The sequence below is a fragment of the Rana temporaria genome, chromosome 5 (assembly GCF_905171775.1).
Source record: "Rana temporaria chromosome 5, aRanTem1.1, whole genome shotgun sequence".
In the NCBI taxonomy this organism is placed as follows: Eukaryota; Metazoa; Chordata; class Amphibia; order Anura; family Ranidae; genus Rana; species Rana temporaria.
The window spans coordinates 341,335,749-341,357,766 of NC_053493.1; the positions used below are offsets into that span (position 1 = coordinate 341,335,749).

The following is a 22,018-nucleotide window of genomic DNA, read 5'->3' on the forward strand; positions in this document are numbered from 1 at the left end:
GGGACTTTGCCATGTAAGTGTTTATTTACTATCCACATTCTCTGCAACAGGGATGTGGGGAGGAAAGGTGTTTTACCAGGGGGGCAACTCTTGCAAGGTACCCTCCTCATGTTGAAGGCATGTGGCCTAGTATAGTCTGGGGGGGGGAGCTCACTGCACTACCATTTCCCGGTTAGGGATGAGCCGAACACCCCCGTTCGGTTCGCACCAGAACCTGTGCTAATTTTAAAGGCTAATATGCAAGTTATTGTCCTAAAAAGTTTTAAAAACTGCAGTTTTTTTGGGAGCAGTGATTTTAACCACTAGCCGACCAGCCGCCGCAGTTATACGGAGGCAGGTTGGCTCGGCTGTGCGAGATCAGGTAGCTATACGTCATCTCGCATTTCAGCCAATAAGGGCGCACCCCTGGTGCCGACGCAAGCGCGATCACCGCCGGGCAGCCGCGATCACTCGTTACAGAGTAAACACACAGCTCCGGGTACTGTCAGGGGGAGAAATGACAGATCGTCTGTTCATACAATGTATGAACAGTGATCAGTCATTTCACCTAGTCAGTCCCATCCCCCCTTCAGTTAGAACACACACAGGGAACATAATTAACCCCTTCCTCGCCCCTGGTGTTAACCCCTTCCCTGCCAGTGGCATTTTTTATAGTAATCAATGCATTTTTATAGCACTGATCGCTATAAAAATGCCAATGGTCTCAAAAATCTGTCAAAAGTGTCCGAAGTGTCCGCCATTAGGTCGCAGTACCGATAAAAATCACTGATCGCCGGCATTACTAGTGAAAAAAAATATTAATAAAAATGCCATGAAACTATCCCTTATTTTGTAGACACTATGGCCCAGATTCACGTAGGAGTTTACGATGGCGTATCTCCAGATACGCCGTCGTAACTCTGAGTGCGGGCCATCGCAACTCGGCACCTGATTCATAGAAACGATTCAGATACGCCTCACAGTTGCCTAGATACGAGCGGCATAAGTCTCCTACGCCGTCGTATCTTAGGGTGCATATTTACGCTGGCCGCTAGGTGGCGTTTCCGTAGATTTCCTTGTTGAATATGCAAATTAGCTAGATACGCCGATTCACGAACGTACGTGCGCCCGGCGTAGCAAGATACGTCGTTTACATAAGACATACGCCGGCGTAAAGTTACCCCTCATAAAGCAGGGGTAAGTCATGTTAGGTATGGACGTCAGAAACGTACGAACAGCGTCGTATTTTACGTCGTTTGCGTAAGTCGTCTGTGAATGGGGCTGGACGTAAGTTACGTTCACGTCGAAAGCATTGACTATTTGCGGTGTAATTTTTAGCATGCGCACTGGGATACATTCACGGACGGCGCATGCGCCGTTCGTTAAAAACGTCAATCACGTCGGGTCACGAATCATTAGCATAAAACACGCCCACACTAGCCTACTTTGAATTACGTGGGCTTACGCCGGCACAGTTACACTACGCCGCCGTAACTTTGGGCGCAAGTTCTTTGAGAATACGGGACCTGCCTCACTAAGTTACGGTGGCGTAGTGTATCTGAGACACGCTACGCCCGCCTATAGATAGGCGCGTCTACGAGAATCTGGGCCTATAACTTTTGCGCAAACTAATCAATAAACGCTTATTGCGATTTTTTTATACGAAAAATATGTAGAAGAATACGTATCGGCCTAAACTGAGGAAAAAAATATTTTTTTTATATATTTTTGGGGATATTTATTACAGCAAAAAGTAAAAAATATTATTTTTTTTTCAAAATTGTCGCTCTATTTTTGTTTATAGCACAAAAAATAAAATCTGCAGAGGTAATCAGATACCACCAAAAGAAAGCTCTATTTGTGAGAAAAAAAGGATGTCAATTTTGTTTGGGAGCCACGTCGCACGACCGCGCACATGTCAGTTAAAGCGACGCAGTGCCGAATCGCAAAAAGGGGCCCGTTCATTGACCAGCAATATGGTCCGGGGCTGAAGTGGTTAATCATGCTTAAAGTGAAACAATAACATTGAAATATTCCTAGTTTCCTGTGCTTAGAACTGTCCCTGCACAAAATGTAATTCCTGAAGGAAAAAAGTCATTTAAAATCACTTGTGGCTATAATGAATTGTCGGCTCCCGGCAATACAGAGAAAAGTCATTCATAAAAATTTTTTAATTACCAGGCCCTTCAGGTCTGGTATGGATATTAAGGGGAACCCCGTGTCAAATAAAAAAAAAATATGTGTGGTTCCCCCCAAATATCCATTCCAGACCCTTCAGGTGGAAAATTTCAAGGGGATTGAATACTTTTAGATATTCCTTAGTAAAAGCAGAAAACACATAAAAAAAACCTTATACTGTAGGTTCTAACATATATATGCACAATATATATTCAAGCACGTTTTTTTCATATTTAAAACAATACACTGAACATATGTAGAGGAATATTATCCCAAGTCAGTATATATATGTAGCTATGTAAAGAGGGGTAGCGCTGTAACCTTTTAGTATATAGGCCACATGATATGTAAGTAGGCCCTTGCCTTTTTGTAAAACAAAATGTGTTCTTTATGGTTCAAAAAATGTAAGAATCTTATGTAGGGGAGTAATTTAGAGTTTATCAGGCTGGATAAAGGTTAAATATTTATTTATTAGTTTTTTTTCCATACGCAAAAACATGATGTATATTATATAACATGCTTGCTAAAGCACCAAAATAATACACCAGTCTAAATAAGTGCAACTTTCCAACACCCTGAGCTGAGATAATGACTCAGTAGATCCCGCCCAAATAAAAAAGAGGTCGTCGATAAAACATTTATAAAACAGCAATTAGGCTTTCATATCTTTAAAAATCACCTTGCCTTCCCGCTCCGCCATAAAGAGGTTCGCAATACTCGGTGCAAATTTAGCACCTATCGATACACCTCTTTGTTGTGTGTAGAATTTATTGGCGTACCAAAAATAATTGTGGGATAGACAGTAGTCTAAAGCATGTTTGATAAAATCTTTCTGATCATGAGGGAGATCCTCCCTTTGACTGAGGGCCCAATTTAATGCTAGAAGAGCATCATCATGCTGTATTATAGAATACAAGGAGGATACATCTGCTGTGACTAATAGCACTTCTTCTTTTCCTACCAGATCAACTTGTTATGCACGAGTCTGGATTACACTTTCGGTAAAGTATATATTGTGGGGATCCTACTGCTTGTAGGTAATAAGAACCCCTGTTCCTTAATCAAAAGTACCCCGATCGTGCTCCTATATTATTTAGAGTATCCAATTGCTTCCTATAGGCTTGGGTAGGGTCACCATCTAGTATTTTGTAAGTAGTGTCGTCTGATAACAATTCCAGAATCTGATTATAGTAAAATTCTTTGGATAGTACCACGACTCCTCCCCCTTTATCTGCTGGCCTTATAACAATGTCCTTACATTTTTCAAGCATCTCGATTCCTTCTTGTATATGTTTAAAATTCACCTCCTTTCTGGGTTTAAGCTGGTCTAAATCTCATAGTACCAAGCCTTTAAACACCTCTACTTGGTGATTAGCAGTGTTTAGAGGATTAACCAGCCTGGCGGTATTCCCGAGTCTGACTCGGGGTGAGATTTTTGGCTACGATCGGTAACCCCAAGTCAGACTCGGGCTCGCCTCGCTGAATCCACAGGCAGTGTTTACTTACCTTGTCCCTGGATCCAGCGATGCCACCGCGCTGTGTGAGCGAGCGGGACCTTGTTTGATTCACACAGTGCCTCTGTGTGCCGCCGATCTCTGTTCCCTGCGACGTTACAATGCACGGGGGCGAAGAACGGTGCCAAATTCAAAAAGGTAAACAAACACCTTACATACAGTATACTGTAATCTTATAGATTGCAGTACTGTATGTAAAAAATACACCCCCCCCCCTTGTCCCTAGTGGTCTGCCCAGTGCCCTACATGTTCTTCTATATAATAAAAACATTTTTTTCTGCCTGCAAACTGTAGATTGTCCAAAAGTGTCCCTTTATGTCAAAAATGGGTTTAGAGCAGCTAAAAAACAGCGATAATAAATTATAATCACTTGCAGAATTGTGCGATAGCGATTTGTGGGGAAATTCGTCATAAAAACATTTAAGTGAGTTATTCCTAAGAATTACAGGCCTACAGAATAAAACGCCAAGTTTCCTTGCAAATAATGGTACCGCTTTCAGCACCTTTTTTCTTAAATAATCATCCCGCCAGGGAGGTTAAACAATGATTTGTTTTTTTAACCCACTATCAACAGTGTTAATAGGGTTCACAACGTTACTCACTATGCAAGGTTCTTTTCCTAAAAAGTATTTCTAAATGCTTAATTTCCTGATGTAAATCGATATAAACATTAAAACGATTAATGGGTTTCTTCATACCATACTTCAATCCCATATTTAAGACATTTATTTCTTTATGTGTTAGTTCTACTTGACTTAAATTGTAAATACGTCCTAATCCTGACCGTGATTGTGAATTCCTAAGCGCCGAGCAGTGCTACTATAGGAGGGCCGGACTTAGCACTTTTGTATTGTTTTAAATGTTATATAACAAAATCATAAGGTTTTAAATATTCTCTTCTTTCTTGTTTACATCTCTATTTACATTTACCTTTGGTTTATATAATCAGTATTGAAAAATCCCAAATCCTCGTCTCTTCCACTGCTGTGGTTTGTTCTCTAGAATATATAGGGATTTGATACTCAAGCTACTTGACACAGTGACATGTTCTTTTTAGCATTCGTGACTCACTGGGCTGGGCCTAACTTCAGGCAGGGACCTGGAGCTACGGCTCCAATACCCCCTATGTTAATCCAGCCCTGAGGGTGCTCCAACATGTATCCAATGATCATTAGACATGTGCACACTGAAATATTTTGTTTCGGAATTTCGTTTTCGTCCGAAAAATAAATGTATTTAGTTACTCCCGAAATTCATTTTTATTTATTTCGTTTTTCGTTAAAAAAATGCATTCCTCCGAAAATCCAAATAAATTAAGGTCGAATCTGTCATTGAAGGCTTATGGTGTCTGTCGAATGTTCTAACTAGATTCAACAGAATCTTTAAAAAAAAAAAAAAAAGATTTGACGGAATCTTAAAAAAAAAAAAGAAGATTGGACAGAATCTTTAAAAAAAAAAAGATTTGACGGAGCAATGAAACTGTACGATGCCGCAATCGTACATTTCCAGTCGAATGTTCCGCCTACAAGCTATAGAAGAATTCTAATGTTGTATAACTAATAATAATTATATTTAGTAATTATTATTACTAGTCAACCAACATTAGAATTCTTCTATAGCCTAGGGGCAAAGCATTTCACCATAAATGTCCGCTTGCTGCGATCGTATGTTTTTAGCTACTTTGTCGAATCTTCATGTCTCTCTATGTCAAATCTTTTCTTTCTATGTCGAATCTTTTCTCTCCATGTCAAATCTTTTCTCTCTATGTCGACTCTTCTTCATGTCTCTATAATGTCGAATCTTTTCTCTTTATGTAGAATAATATTGGACTAATAGAGTTAAGGTTAGGCACATTCGACCGCAACAACAATGAAAATAAAGCATTTGTTTATGATGGATCTTTCGGTTTTCGTTTTATCTGTGCTTTCGTTATCGTTTTAACAAACTGAAATTCGGACAAAAATGCATTCAGACGAAAACGAATGCACATGTCTAATGATCATGGCCTGCTCCCCTCCCCGCTTCTATTCTGCTCCCATATGTCATGGTCTTACCTCTCTCCTGTCTCCTTCGTTTGACATGTGCTGGCGGCCATCTTGGTTTCTGGGTCCCTTGTAGCCTCCCACCCTGCGGCTCCTCCTTCCCACTGGGAGGAGCTGGATGCCTGGCTCATATATATATAGGAGGTCTGTGGCTCTGTTCCTTGCTTGGTCCTCCTGTGTTCACATGCTTCTAAGACTGCTGCTGCTGCTGGTTCCTGATCCTGGCTTCGTCTGACTTCCCTGCTGGTTCCTGATCCTGGCTTCGTCTGACTTCCCTGCTGGTTCCTGATCCTGGCTTCGTCTGACTACCCTCCTGGTTCCTGACCTCTGGCTTCGCAAGACTCTGCTTCGGGTTCACCATCCGTTTGGACTTTTGCTTTAATGCTTGATATTCAATAAAGCCTTCTTATTTTCACTTATCTCTTGTTGTACGTCTGGTTCATGGTTCCGTGACACTAGGACCAAGCCAGTGTCACGGAACCATGAACCAGACGTACAACAAGAGATAAGTGAAAATAAGAAGGCTTTATTGAATATCAAGCATTAAAGCAAAAGTCCAAACGGATGGTGAACCCGAAGCAGAGTCTTGCGAAGCCAGAGGTCAGGAACCAGGAGGGTAGTCAGACGAAGCCAGGATCAGGAACCAGCAGGGAAGTCAGACGAAGCCAGGATCAGGAACCAGCAGGGAAGTCAGACGAAGCCAGGATCAGGAACCAGCAGCAGCAGCAGTCTTAGAAGCATGTGAACACAGGAGGACCAAGCAAGGAACAGAGCCACAGACCTCCTATATATATATGAGCCAGGCATCCAGCTCCTCCCAGTCGGAAGAAGGAGCCGCAGGGTGGGAGGCTACAAGGGACCCAGAAACCAAGATGGCCGCCAGCACATGTCAAACGAAGGAGACAGGAGAGAGGTAAGACCATGACACCATAGGTGCATTTTCTACATTAGTATACAGTGTTTTTTAAGTTAAGCATACATGTATTGTTTAACGTGTTGATGCATAAATAGTATATTTTGTTTATAATAATAAATAAAAAATGGTGGCAGCCATACTTGCTAATTACTTGTCTGTTACTGTATACGGCAGGCAACTAAAAATGTGAGAGTTGCATGAGAAAATTATTTTCAGGTAAACAGGTACTCACTAAAAAAGCACTATAAGTTAATGTTAGTCTGCTTTAATCATAAAAAAAGATAAGGTATATAATATTAAATAGTTTAAAAATAAATACATATTTTCCCACTTTTAGAGCTGCAGCATTGATTCCAGTGATGCTGATGCTGAATTATATGTTATACTTATAAAGATTATAAAACTTTTGTGTAAACATGTTGATCTTTACAATGTGAATGATAAACCTAAGATAAGTTCACCTTTATTAGATTAAATATAGATGTGTCATTATAAGGTATCCTTTAAGCTTGCCTGCTAAGAAAGAAAAAAAAAAAAAGACAAACAACATTATGATAAGAATATTCGCTGAGCATTCCAAGACTATCAGAAGATTTGTTTCAAAGTACCATAAAAAATGAGGTAAAGGTAGAAAGTAGCATGCAGAAGCATTTTCAAGACTCCACCTTCAGCACAGAATTCATTAGGCAGAAATGTATTTCTTAGATAGCTAAGGGAACAGAGTAGAGGGTATAACTTAAAGTCTCTGGGTGTCCTACCTGGCAATGAAACATTATACTTCCGTAATGGACATGGAAATGGCTAACTATAGTGATGTCTTAGACCCAACTTACACTTGTCTGGAATTTGAGAATATGCAACTTATATATACTGGAATTGGTAAGTTATTATTATTTTTATTATTGATATACACTACGCCAAATGAAATGCGACTAAACTGAAAATTGATCAATAATTACGTTGTGAAGGTAAGAACATATGGCTAAGAATGAGCATTGTTAAACATTTATTTCCTTATCTTAATACACTGTGGTTTGCTTTTATTACCAGAGTACTGTAAACTCATTAAGTACATTTAATGTGTTTAATGGAACAAAAAATGTATTAAAAATGATTGTATGTAAGATAAGATATTGTTAGAATCTGTGATTTTAGGACAGTAAAGAACTGTTCATACTAATGCTAATTCTGGCAGGCCTGAACCGGGGGGTCTTTCTGGTCAAGTAGTGCTACAACTGCTTTCTGATTATTGAAACTACTACTACTAACTAATTTGGCATGTTAGTATATAGAATGCATTTTGTCAACTTACATCAAGAAAAATGAATGGTAGGAAATACTCCTCTTTGTATTTATTTGCTCAGCTCATACTATGTCTTTATCCTATCCAAATGTAAATAAACTTGTAATACAGCTATACGGATCACTAGACAGATAATGTATACTGCAGGTCTCTCATTTCTGATAGAGCAGGTCAGCCGACAAGTGCAAATGGAGTTACTACCTCTTGTAACCATACAATCTCTGTGATTAAACTGAAGGCTTACAAAGCTTTTCTACAATAGCAGTTCTAGCCATACTCAGATTTGCGTTTTGTCCAGCATGATGATATTTTACATATTCAGCCGTTCTTTTAACTATTACAGGATACTCATCATGTATAGTGAAAAACTTAAAGGGCCAGATTCACAGAAAAAGTACAACGGAGTATCTGCTGATACTCCGGCGTACTTTCAAATTTGCCGCATCGTATCTTTATTTGAAATTCTCAAACCAAGATACGACAGCTTCTGGCTTCGATCCGACAGGCGTACAGCTTCGTACGGCTTCGGATCGTAGCTGTAATACTTCGGCGCCCGCTGGGTGGAGTTCTCGTCGTTTTCCGCATCGGGTATGCTAATTAGCTGTTTACGGCGATCCACGAAGGTACGCGCATTCGTCGCATTCTCTTACGTCGTCGCTAGTCGGCTTTTCCCGGCGTAAATTTACGGCTGCTATTTTGGTGGTGTAAAAATAGACCAGCCATGTTAAAGTATGGCCGTCGTTCCCGCGTCGAATTTAAAAAAATTTTTTTGCGTAAGACGTTCGGGAATAGGAAAGGACGTAACGCACGTCGCCGTTCAAAAAATTACGTCGGTGCGACGTCATTTCGCGCAAAGCATGGCGGGAAATTACAAAACAGAGCATGCGCCGTACGTTCAGTGCGGGAATGCGCCTAATTTAAATGACACACGCCCCATTTGAATTAGGCGGGCTTGCGCCGGACGGATTTACGCTACGCCGCCGCAAGTTTACAGGCAAGTGCTTTGTGAATCAAGCACTTGCCCGTAAAACTTGCGGCGGTGTAACGTAAATGAGATACGTTACGCCGCCGCGCAGCTATGTGAATCTGGCCCAAAGTGTATACCAAGTCTAACAATGAAGTTATAGAAACATAGATAGAAACAGAAAAGTGACGGCAGACAAAGACTGAGAAGTCAATCGAGTCTGCCCATTTATTTTTTTATCTTATTTGTTTTCTTTTGTGTCCTTAAATATTTGATTGGAAGCATTTAGGATTATATGTTCAAGTGCAAACATATCTGCTTCCAACTCTCTGTAGTGAGTTGATAAAGCTGCACTGAAATCTCAAACATTATTACCAGCTGGGCTTGACTTCTCTCTGAAGACTACAGACCCCCCCCCCCCCCCCACACACACACACATACAGACACATTGTGGAATGGGGGAGGTGTTTTGTCGTTCTAAGATACTTTTTGTCCTACGGGGACAACAGTGCTAATGTAGTGCAGTGAGGGAGCAATAATGCAGTAGGATTTTATATCTGCCTAGTTGGGAAAATAAAGTGTAACTAAACCAAATTATGAAAATGCATATTTTGAAGCTCAGGTCCTTTTATGTGGTGGCTAATTTTTTTTAGCATACACTATAGGATTGTAACAGATCTGGGACACCTTTGGGTGCACCAAAGATAATAGTAATGTGGCGTGCATAGTGTCCCCTCACCCACCTGTTAGGCCCTGTTCTGAGCCACATTCCTGTCTAAATATTGGGTCTGGGTTTCAGGTGGACTGAAACCCAGACACATTATTCAAAACCTGAACTGTCTGTCTGAATCCCAGACAGGTGGCAACCCTAGTGACAGTGCTGCTAATATAGTACATTGAGCGAGTGTTGTCACCCTAGGAGAGGTAGCATGGTACTTAAAGGCAAGCATGCATAAGGGCATGAATTTGACTTGGTATCTGCCTCTAGCAGCCCACTGTACAGCAGGGCTCAAAAATTTGGGGGGGGGGGGGGGGGGCAGTAGTACATAAAGCCAGTCAGTTGCACTGCAGTGCAAGGAGCCTGCTAATTGTAAGAGAGAACAAAGTGAAGGAGAGATGAGCTCTACTGCTTTTTTGTTCACTGTCCATTCACAGGGTGAGGAGGGATCTGTGAGTGGGAGTCATACTGCAGCAGATAAAGGTCAGGCCCTCCTCTGTTAAGAAGGCCTGTGCTATGTGGAAGAGCAGTACTTCCGGATTAGATAGACAAAACTACATATTTTTTAACAGGTTAAATAGCCTATGGCCCGGATTCACAAAGACTTACGCCGACGTATCTACTGATATGACGTCGTAAGTCCAAATGTGCGCCGTCTTTTCTATGCGCTGATTCTTTAAATGAGATACGCCTGAATTTTGCCAAGATACGACCGACGTAAGTCTCCTACGCCGTCGTATCTTAAATGCATATTTAAGCTGGCCGCAAGGGGCGCTTCCGTTGATTTACGCATCAACTATGTAAATGAGCTAGATACGCCGATTCACGAACGTACTTGCGCCCGTCGCTGTAATCTACGTCGTTTACATAAGGCGTTTTTCCAGCGTAAAGTCGTTTAAGGTATGGATGTCGGAAGTGCTGTCGGATTTTACGTCGTTTACGTAAGTCGTACGTGAATGGGGCTGGGCGGAAGTTGGGTTCACGTCGTACGCATTGAGCCGTCATATCTTAGGGAGCATTTGCGATGTAATTCTGAGCATGCGCCGTTCGTTCGGCCATGCATTCACATGGGGTCACGATTAATTCGAATACAACACACCCACTGCCTTGCTACTTTGAATTAGGCGGGCTTACGCCGACCCATTTACGTTACACCGGCGTACATATGGGAGCAAGTGCTTTGTGAATACTGTACTTGCCTCTCAATGTTACGACGGCGTAGCACATATGAGATGCGCTACGCCTATCTAAAGATGCGCCGATCTCTCTGAATCTGGCCCTATATATACTGTGTATATATATATATATATATATATATATATATATACACAATATTTCACAAAAGTGAGTACACCCCTCACATTTTTGTAAATAGTTTATTATATCTTTTCATGTGACAACACTGAAGAAACAACACTTTGCTACAATGTAAAGTAGTGAGTGTACAGCTTGTATAACAGTGTAAATTTGGTGTCCCCCTCAAAATAACTCAAAACACAGCCATTAATGTCTAAGCCGCTGGCAACAGAAGTGAGTACACCCCTAAGTGAAAATGTCTAAATTGGGCCCAATTAGCCATTTTCCCTCCCTGGTATCATGTGACTCGTTATGGTTACAAGGTCTCAGGTGTGAATGGGGAGCAGGAGTGTTAAATTTGGTGTTTTTGCTCTCTCTCACGCTATCATACTGGTCACTGGAAGTTCAACATGGCACCTTATGGCAAAGAACTCTCTCTGAAGATGTGAAAAAAATAATTGTTGCTCTACATAAAGATGAACTAGGCTATAAGAAGATTGATAAGACCCTGAAACTGAGCTGCAGCATGGTAGCCAAGACCATACAGCGGTTTAAAATGACAGGTTTCACTCAGAACAGGCCTTGCCATGGTCGCCAAAGAAGTTGAGTGCACATGCTCAGCGTCATATCCAGAGGTTGTCTTTGGGAAATAGATGTATGAGTGCTGCCAGCATTGCTGCAGAGATTGAAGGGGTGGAGCCTGTCAGTGCTCAGACCATATGCCACACACTGCATCAAATTGGTCCTGTGTTCTGATGAGACCAAGATAAACTTGTTGTATTGTTGCATACAGTATGTATTTCAGCAGTAAGCTCTGTGATTGATTCACACGTAGATAAATGCCAATTCCTCTTACCTAGCAAATGTATGTCCTCACCAAATAATATATCACCTCCTCGCCACCTGTTTCAACCCTGAAAAGCTTACACCACTGCCCTACAACTGTGTGGACAGTTGTTGCACCACCCTATTCACTTGAATGGGTTGCATTTGGCAATGGTGTGTGTGTGTGCAACCCTGTCTAATACTGTTACAGCTGAGTGAATGGAGCTGTCAAGGGGCAGTAAACCTATTTATCTTTCTTTCTTTTCCAAGAATTTGAATAGGTTTAACAGTACATTGCATAGACTTATCAACACAATCATGTGCAGTAAGGTACATAACTTCCAATAGAGGCAATATTGTTTACAAAAAACAAAACAAAAAAAATATGTAACCTCAAATATCATAAAGCTTGTTTACGTCAATTTTGCCAATCACGGAATGGGATGACTGTGTCTTCGATCGTATAGAAAAAATAGGGGAGCACATACAACTATACATTTTTGGTCTAATATCTTTTTCTACAAGCGAATTGGTATACCTCTTGTATAATTGTATCCTGTTGGAGGAGTAAGGATGAGATATTTTATTATGTGACAATATCGCATTCATCTAAGGTCAAATCTCACACTGGTCAAATTTCGAAAGAATTTTCTTTAGAAAATCTTATCTAAGAATTTTTGTTCGAATTTCACATCATTAGTGGGCTGTAGCAACAGCCGATTTTCGTACGGCCATCAAATTTGAGTAATCGGGAATGATGGAAATTTTTGGAAAAACAAAAGATTTTCTAATCAATGATGGGTGAATCATGCGAGAAATAAAAATTTGCGGAAAGAAAAGAAGACTCCCAGCCACGAAAATTATTTTCTGTAGCAACAGGAGGTGAAATTTAAGGCTTGGTTGGTCGAATATCGAAATCAATGGTGGCATCATCGGATCATAAAATGCATGGAATGTCTGATTTTCGAAAGAAAATTTGACCATGTATGGCCAGCCTAAAGGGGGACATGTAGCCTTACATCTGTGAGATTAGTGGAAAGAGGGATCGGAGGGAAAGTGTGGGGATGGGAGAACTTCAAAGGGTATGGGAGAGAAGCCCACAGGGTGTACAGACAAAAAAGTGTAAAGTATTCCATATAATTGTCCCAGCACAGTTTGTAATGCTACCGCATTCCATGTTTCTTGAAAGCGGAGCCAACATGCCCATGTGCAGGTAAATATAGAAGGGTTGCATGACACTGATCAGTTCTTCTATTTCTTTGTTAATGTTGGGTCAGTCACCTATTTTTACCACTTTTTTAGTACCTATGTGAATGAGCCCCTATTCCCCATGTTGGTGGGTAAGTACTGCACCACATATTGCCTCCCCACAAACTATTAAAAACCTCAGATGGGACATAGATTTACATTTACATTCCGTTTTAGTACTATTATATATATTTCTTCCCCCCACTGGGCATTTTTTCTTACTTTTTTCTTATTTTTCTGTTTATTCAGCTTTAGATTTTGTATTGTTATTTTCTTGGATTTAAATGTCCTTTTTTGATCACGCAACCAATCATGTTTGTATCTCTAATGAATCTATGTCTGTCCATGTATGGTGTTTCACCTCTCCAAGTAACCCTGACTATCTACTAATTTGCTAATTAATGACATGTGCTGCCAGGAAACGCGTTTACATCTGCGTCTGTGTCTTCTCTGGAGAATGAATACATTTTGAAGATTTTAAAGAACAAGCAAGGAGTTGCAGACCATCTTTTCTCAACTATTAAAAAACCCTCAGAAAAGTGATCTACCATGGATCGCTTTTCAGATGGGTGACAAGATCTGGGTTTTAACAGTGCATGCTGGGTCGGTGATGTCACAAGGAATGGTGCCACCAGGTGACGTCGCCAGATGGTCCCACCCTTAGATATATAAGAATTGTCAAATGGCAAGCCAGAGGTTTGCCTTAGTTAACCACTTCCTGCCTGGCCAATAGCAAACTGACAGCCGGGCAGTGGTCTAGTTATCCTGACTGGACTGGCGCAAATCGCGGTGATCAGTGGTGCAGTGTGTCAGTCTGACACACCGCTACACTAATCTCGATAAAGAGCCTCTGGCGGAGGCTCTATACCATGTGATCAGCCGTGTCCAATCACGGCTGATCACCATGTAAACAGGAAGAGCCTTTGATCTGCCTTTCCTCACTCATGTCTGATAGATGCGAGTAGAGGAGAGCCGATCGGCGGCTCTCCTGATGGGGGGTCCGCACTGATTGTTTCTTAGCGCAACCCCCCCTTGCGTGCCCACACTGGACTACCATGGAAGCTGCCAGGACCACCAGGGAAGCACCTAACATGTGGATGGGCACTGACTGGCACCATTATGGCACAAAGAAAATTTGTAATGACCAGCAATGCCACCCACCAGTGTCATCAGTGCTACCCACCAGTGTCCATCAGGGCCAACTATCAGTGCCCATCTGTGCCCATCAGTGCCCTCCGTGCCACCTATCAGTGCCACCCATAAGTACCCATCAGTGCCACCCATAAGTACCCATCAGTGCTGCCTATGAGTGCCTATCAGTGCTGCCTATGAGTGCCCATCAGTGGCACCTATGAGTGCCCAGCAGTGCTGCATATCAGTGCCACCTATCAGTGCCACCTATCAGTGCCCATCAGTGCCCACCATCATCAGTGCCCATCAGTGCCACTTTATCAGTGCCACCTCATTGTGCCACCTCATCAGTGCCGCCTTATCAGTGCCCGTCAGTGCAGCCATATCAGTGCCCATAATTGAAGAAGAAAAGGTACCTATTTACAAAAAAAAAACCAGAAACAAAGAAACACTTTGTTTTTTTCCAAGTTTTCGGTCTTTTTTTATTTGTTGCACAAAAAAATAAAAATCGCAGAGATGATCAAATACCACCAAAATAATCCTCTATTTGTAGGAACAAAATGATAAAAAATGTGATTGGATTCAGTGTAGCATTGTAGCATTGTCATTCAAATTGCGACAAAGCTGAAAGCTGATAATTGTCTTGGGCAGGAAGGTGTATAAGTACCTGGTATTGAAGTGGTTAAAAGTGGAGTCTTTTTTTCCTTTTTTTTTGGGGGACACTTTTTTTTTTTACTTTTAATTAAGGAATTGTCAAAATTGCCTCCTGTTTTCATTTATTTTTACTCTTCTTTGGTAAAAAGGAAGGGGTACTATGCATCCCATTTTCATTCACATAGGGGGTGCAGGATCTGGGGGCCCCCCCGGGCCCCACAGCACAGGGTTGTGGGGATGAAGTTCCATGCCCCAAAGCCCCCACCCCTCCATGGTATTGTTCAGGAGGGGGAGGGGGGGCGCTTACTCATGCCTGCACCAATATAGCATTCATGTACCTTTTTTTTACAAAAATATCAAAGCTTTCCATAAATATTGGTATGGTATAAATCTTTGCGCCACATTTGAAATAACTCAATGGTGAAAACCAGTGAAAAAATATAAATCAATAAAACTATGTATAGCAGCTACCTGAATGATGAGTAAAAAGAAAAAAAGTGAGGGAAGGGGGCGCTCAATTTTTAAATAATTAAACAGTGCATAAATATATACTAATATCGAATGCCTATCAATAGAAATATCAATTATGACATATGAGATATATACATATATATGAATATAATATCTGCTATTGTGCAAAAGAAATGAATTTGTGATCAAAAAGTCCTTAGTATTGTATATAATAATTGCGTGATGAAAGTAGATATCTTGAGTAGAAAGTGAAGCCTTCACCAAACATTCACCCGACGTGAATAAGTAAATTGACTCCTTACCAACAATATTGGACCCTTTAACTAAAAAGAGGTCAAATGAGCTTGTTTTACCCAAGGTAAATGGTCATTGCAGACAGGAGAAATCCAATCAGCGATAGTATTCCAGACAACAGATCTCAAATCCCACCGAATATAGAAGAGAAATGCCGCAATAGTATAACACTGCTTTATTTTAAAATAAATAAAAACAAAAGGACAGCCAAATGGCTCCTTACTTTATCCGGTGCCCAAGTCCCGGCACTGAGGCTGCTGCGCATAGTATCAGTAGGAGAGAGCAGGTCTCCGTGTGTCTCCGTGTGTGCTGGTGTGCATTTCACCTCCACCAACCACCGACCCGGAAGTAGCGTGCGTATGCGTGACCAGTGTGCGCCTCGACATACGTTTCGTTATGGATTACGTCATCATCACGCTTCCTGATGACGTAATCCTTAACGAAACGTACGTCGAGGCGCACACTGGTCACGCATACGCACGCTACTTTCGGGTTGGTGGTTGGTGGAGGTGGAACGCACGCCAGCACACACGGAGACACACAGAGACCTGCTCTCTCCTACTGATACTACGCGCAGCAGCCTCAGTGCCGGGACTTGGGCACCGGATAAAGTAAGGAGCCATTTGGCTGTCCTTTTGTTTTTATTTATTTTAAAATAAAGCGGTGTTATACTATTGCGGCATTTCTCTTCTATATTCGGTGGGATTTGAGATCTGTTGTCTGGAATACTATCGCTGATTGGATTTCTCCTGTCTGCAATGACCATTTACCTTGGGTAAAACAAACTCATTTGACATCTTTTTAGTTAAAGGGTCCAATATTGTTGGTAAGGAGCCAATTTACTTATTCACGTCGGGTGAATGTCCTATGTTTGGTGAAGGCTTCACTTTCTACTCAAGATATCTACTTTCATCACGCAATTATTATATACAATACTAAGGACTTTTTGATCACAAATTCATTTCTTTTGCACAATAGCAGATATTATATTCATATATATATATATATATATATATATATATATATATATATATATATATATATATCTCATATGGACTAAATTTATTTATGTCATAATTGATATTTCTATTGATAGGCATTCGATATTAGTATATATTTATGCACTGTTTAATTATTTAAAAATTGAGCGCCCCCTTACCTCACTTTTTTCCTTTCCATAAATATTACAGACACTTACATCACTTGTCCTCATCCATGTTTCCAAACATATCTATTGCTTCTGTCTTACTTCTTGATCAGACTATAGACAGAATTCTCACCGCTCCAGGTGAGCCTCGTGATGATCAGGGGTTGTTGAACCACCAGGGTGCTGGCGATGCGGTAATAGCAAAAAACAAAAGAACAAAAGCTGGACAGCCGCACTCCAAAATTTTCTTTAAAAGAGATGTCTTTATTTTCAACTGTGCATACAGTCACTGCAAGCCCACAAAAATCAGTATGGCCAACGTTTCGCACTGGCGTCAGTGCTTAGTCATGACTAAGCACTGACGCCAGTGCGAAACGTTGGCCATACTGATTTTTGTGGGCTTGCAGTGACTGTATGCACAGTTGAAAATAAAGACATCTCTTTTAAAGAAAATTTTGGAGTGCGGCTGTCCAGCTTTTGTTCTTTTGTTTTTTGATCAGACTATAGTTCATGACCCAGGAAGGAGTTGACCAGCTGACCTCATTAGCATACACCCTGCATCATCCACCCACCCATTCCCAGGTGCACATTTTTTAAATGAGATGCAATCAATCAGTGAACACCCTTTTCACCAAATTCAAAATACTCAATCAGATTGCATAGTGTATGGCCATCTTTATACAAGTACATAGAACGGAGTGGACAGAAACAGTCAGCTGTCAAGCCCTGTTCACATCTCTGCATAGCTGGAACTCAAATTCCCACATGATTTTTTTAGCGAGGTGGGGAGGCATTTTGGAGCATTTTCACTCATCACACATATGGCAGCCCATCCACCTTAATGGGCTGCCCTATACACAGCACTCGCCCCAAAGAAGCCACAAAACATTCCCTCCCACTATGCTAGTTGTGAATGGCGTCTGAAAGTGAAATTAGTGCGATAACACAAGAACAATGAGACTCCATTCACATCTGAGTGTTTCTTTGCATTTCAGAAATGCGCGGCACCAAAAATCACAGTAAAAAAAGGCAGCAAGCTCCGCTCTAAGAAAAAAGTTATGAAGTTTCTTTGGGGCAATTGCTGTGTGTACGGCAGCCCATTCAGGTGGATGGGCTGCCCTATGTGTAATGAGTGAAAATGCTTCAAAACACCTCCCCCCGCAAAAAAATTCAAGTTCCCACTATGCAGAGTTGTGAATGGGGCTTTACAGCTGAGTGTTTCTGTCCTCTCCCTCTTATGTACTTCTATAAATATGGCCATACACTCCTGCTCGCCCCCTCCCCCCTCAAGAGGCTTTCTCCACACCAGGGAGAAAGCCTTGCATTACTGTGTGGAGTTACAGACAGAAAAACAGGAAGTGAGGATTTCTCAGAAGAAATACGGACATTTAACCACTTAAGCCCCGGACCATATTGCTGGTCAAAGACCAGAGCACTTTTGCGATTCGGCACTGCGTCACTTCAACTGACAATTGCGCGGTCGTGCGACGTGGCTCCCAAACAAAATTGGCGTCCATTTTTTCCCACAAATAGAGCTTTCTTTTGGTGGTATTTGATCACCTCTGCGGTTTTAAGTTTTTGCGCTATAAACAAAAATAGAGCGACAATTTTGAAAAAAAATATATATTTTTTTTACTTTTTACCATATTAAATATCCCCCAAAAATATATATATATAAAAAAAAATTCCTCAGTTTAGGCCAATATGTATTCTGCTACATATTTTTCGTAAAAAAAATCGCAATAAGCGTTTATTGATTGGTTTGCGCAAAAGTTATAGCGTTTACAAAATAGGGAGTAGTTTTATGGCATTTTTATTAATATTTTTTTTTACTAGGAATTGCGGTGATCAGCGATTTTTTATTGGTACTGCGACATTATGGCGAACACTTCGGACACTTTTGACACATTTTTGGGACCATTGGCATTTTTATAGCGATCAGTGCTATAAAAATGCATTGATTACTATAAAAATGCCACTGGCAGGGAAGGGGTTAACACTAGGGGGCGGGGAAGGGGTTAAGTATGTTCCCTTGGTTTACACACACAGTTCCCGGTCCTCGCTCTGTAGCGAGCAATCGTGGGTGCCCGGCGGTGATCGCGACCGCCAGGCACGCGCGCGGGAGTCAGGAGCGAGCGATCGGGGGGGCGCTAGTAGCCGCTTCGCGAGGCGACGTAGAGCTACGGGCTCTCGTGCAGGAGAGCCGACATGTCGCCGTAGAACTGCGGCGGCTGGTCGGCAACCAGTTAAAGGCAAAATCGAAGGATGAGGTAAGTGAAGGAGGACTGCACTAAGGTAAAGGAAGCTATTTAGAGGGAAAAAATGTACCTTTACAACCCCTTTAAAGTCACTGCTCCTGTAAAAACTATCTTTCTTAAAAACTTTTTTTTTTTCTGCATTGATACATGTCCCCCAGGGCAGTACCCAGACCCCATGACCTTTTTATGGCCAATTAATTGCATATAAGCCTTCAAAATGGGGACTTTTGATTTCTCAAGTTTTCTGGTACGAAAAAAACAGGGGATGTTCGGCCCATTTCTACTGACAAGTATGTCGCCATACAAAATGCACTAATTTACTACTAAAAGTGTTCTGTTGCACTACATTTTTTATCCAACCTCTATATTACTACATTTGTTATTTTGAAGGGCCAATATAAAGGAAAAGGAGAGGTAAACAAAGACACTTGTGTGGTTTAAGCAATCATTTTCTAGATTTTAGATCTTTGTGGTTCATATAACTGAGGTTGTGGCAGGGATGTACCCTTTGCCTATATATTGTGTGCTAAAATGTTTCCTTCTTTATCATTTCAGAAAGTTGGAAGGTATGAGTAGTAGGAAAGGTAAATATTGAGCTTATCAAACCAAAGAGGAATTTTTCTATAGAATTTCCATTATATCACATATTATTATTACATGAGTGTTTTTAACTGATGTGCAAAGCTATTGCGCAATGATTTCCTGTAGATAAGGAATAATTTGTGATCTTTAAATGGTTTACTACATTTCATTGAAAAAAAACATAAATATTTTTAATTACTCAGTTCATTCAATATTTATTGCGATACTAGGAACACTTTATTGTTCTTTTTGAAGTGGTTGTAAACCATTATGCCCTGTACACACGATCGGATATCTGATGGAATCTAATCCGATGGATTTTTTCGGCGGATATCCGATGAGGCTGACTTTCATCAGTCTTGCCTATACACCATCAGTCAAAACACGGCGACGTGCTGAGAAAAATTAAGTTCAATGCTTCCGAGCATGCGTCGACTTGATTCTGAGCATGCGTGGATTTTTCTTCGATGGAGTGCCACACAGACGATCATTTTTTTCTATCGTTTTTTTATCCATAGAAAATTTTTAAAACATATTCTATTTTTTTCACCGATGGAAAACAAACCGATGGGGCCCACACACGATTGGTTTGTCCGATGAAAACGGTCCATCGGTCCGTTTTCATCAGACAAACCGATCATGTGTACAGGGCTTTACACACCACTTTTATCTACAGATAATCCTATAATAAGACTTACCTGTAGATACCGTGAATATCTCCTAAACTTGCACCCTTTAGGAGATATTCACTGTATCAGCATGCCAACGTCATCGGTACATGCACACTGAAGAAACGGATCGCTCGTGCCATTACTGGCAGCTCCCGTGCGCATAAGGGGCATTCTCACGGCTCCCAGAAATAACTCCAGGAGACATGTCGCTGGACACTGCAGTGTCCTGGGACCGCTGCGGGGGCTTTGATCTAAGGTAAGCATTTCATAATGAGCTAGTATGCTATGAATACTAGCTCATTATGCCTTTGTCTTTTTTTTTGAGGGGGGGTTACAACCACTTAAGCCCTGGACCATTTGTCTGGTTAAAGAATGGGCTACTTTTTGCGATTAGGCACTACGTCGCTTTAACTGACAATTGCGTGGTCGTGCAACATGGCTCCCAAACAAAATTGACGTCCTTTTTTCCCACAAATAGAGCTTTTTTTTGGTGGTATTTGATCACCTCTGCGTTTTTTATTTTTTTGTGCTTTAAACAAAAATAGAGCAACAATTTTGAAAAAAAATCAATATTTTTTACTTTTTGCTATAATAAATATCCCCCAAAAACATATAAAAAAACTTTTTTTCCTCAGTCTAGGTCGATACGTATTCTTCTACATATTTTTGGTAAAAAAAAATTGCAATACACGTTTATTGATCGGTTTGTGCAAAAGTTATAGCATCTACAAAATAGGGGATAGTTTTATGGCATTTTTATTAATATTTTTTTTTTAAATAGTAATGGTGGCGATCAGTGATTTTTATCGTGACTGCAACTTTATGGCGGACACATCGGACACTTTTGACACATTTTTGGGACCTTTGTCATTTTTACAGCGACCGGTGCTATAAAAATGCACTGATTACTGTGAAAATGACACTGGCAGTGAAGGGGTTAACCAATAGGTGGCGCTGTAGGGGTTAAGTGTGCCCTAGTGAGTGATTCTTACTTTAGGGGCCGTGGGATGGGCTGTTTGTGACAAGACAGTGATCACCGCTTCCGATTACAGAAAGTGCTGATCACTGTCATTGTCACTAGGCAGAGTGGGGAGATGATTGTTTAAATCAGCATCTCCACGTTCTTCCTCACCGTGAGACGATTGTGGATATCCCCGCGGCGATCGAGTCCGCAGGACACCGGGACGGTATCATGGAGTTGCGGCGGGCATGCATGTGCGTCCACAATGCCGCAATCTTAGAGGGGACATATATATACGTCCTTCTGCCTGTCCATGCCATGCTGTCGACGTATATAGTCGTGCGCTGGTCGGCAAGCAGTTAAAGAGTAAAATGCTGAAAGTTTCATATTTTTTTTTTTTTTAAATAGAATTGGTGCAGCATACTGTACCACTGAGATAGATGTAATTTTGCTATTCAATTATTTTGTTTGTCCTATCACTCAAGAAAGGTTAAGGCTTTAAAGGGGTTGTAAAGGTTAATAAAAAAGAAAAAAGCAACTTATTATACTTACCTGCTCTGAGCAAGGGTTTTGCACAGAGCAGCCCCGATCCTCTTCTTCTGGGGTGCCCTGCGGGTGCTCCTGGCTACTCCCCGCTCGCTTCTGAGCCGCCTGTGTGTGTCCATGAGACACCCAGAGCATGGCTTGGGCCCGCCCCCAAGCCCTCCTCACTGGCTGTGATTGACAGAGGCAAGAGTCCCAGGAGAGTTTCTGCTCTTGTGCACATCGCTGGATTGGGATCGAGTTCAGGTGAGTATAAGGGGGAGGGGGCTGAAGGGGGAGCTACACACACAAAGAAAGCATGAAGGTAAAGAACCCCCAGCCTT

General features: G+C 41.3%; 1 protein-coding gene across 6 annotated transcripts in view; it reads left to right on the forward strand.

Moving 5' to 3' along the window:
- Positions 1 to 22,018, forward strand: part of HNF4G (hepatocyte nuclear factor 4 gamma) — a 184,547-nt gene that overhangs the window by 110,751 nt on the left and 51,778 nt on the right. For 2 of the 6 annotated variants that reach the window (XR_005749522.1, XM_040354452.1), the window contains exon 1: positions 7,304 to 7,508. The exons of 1 other annotated variant lie outside the window; for it this stretch is intronic. Coding sequence is in view for 4 of the 5 variants with exons in the window: in XM_040354452.1 (XP_040210386.1) it covers positions 7,394 to 7,508 (115 nt within the window). In the remaining variant the exon portion in view is untranslated. Of the gene's footprint in view, positions 1 to 7,303; positions 7,509 to 19,493; positions 19,523 to 22,018 lie in introns of those variants that run through there. 3 more of the 6 variants (XM_040354453.1, XM_040354454.1, XM_040354451.1) reach the window with 3 other exon arrangements.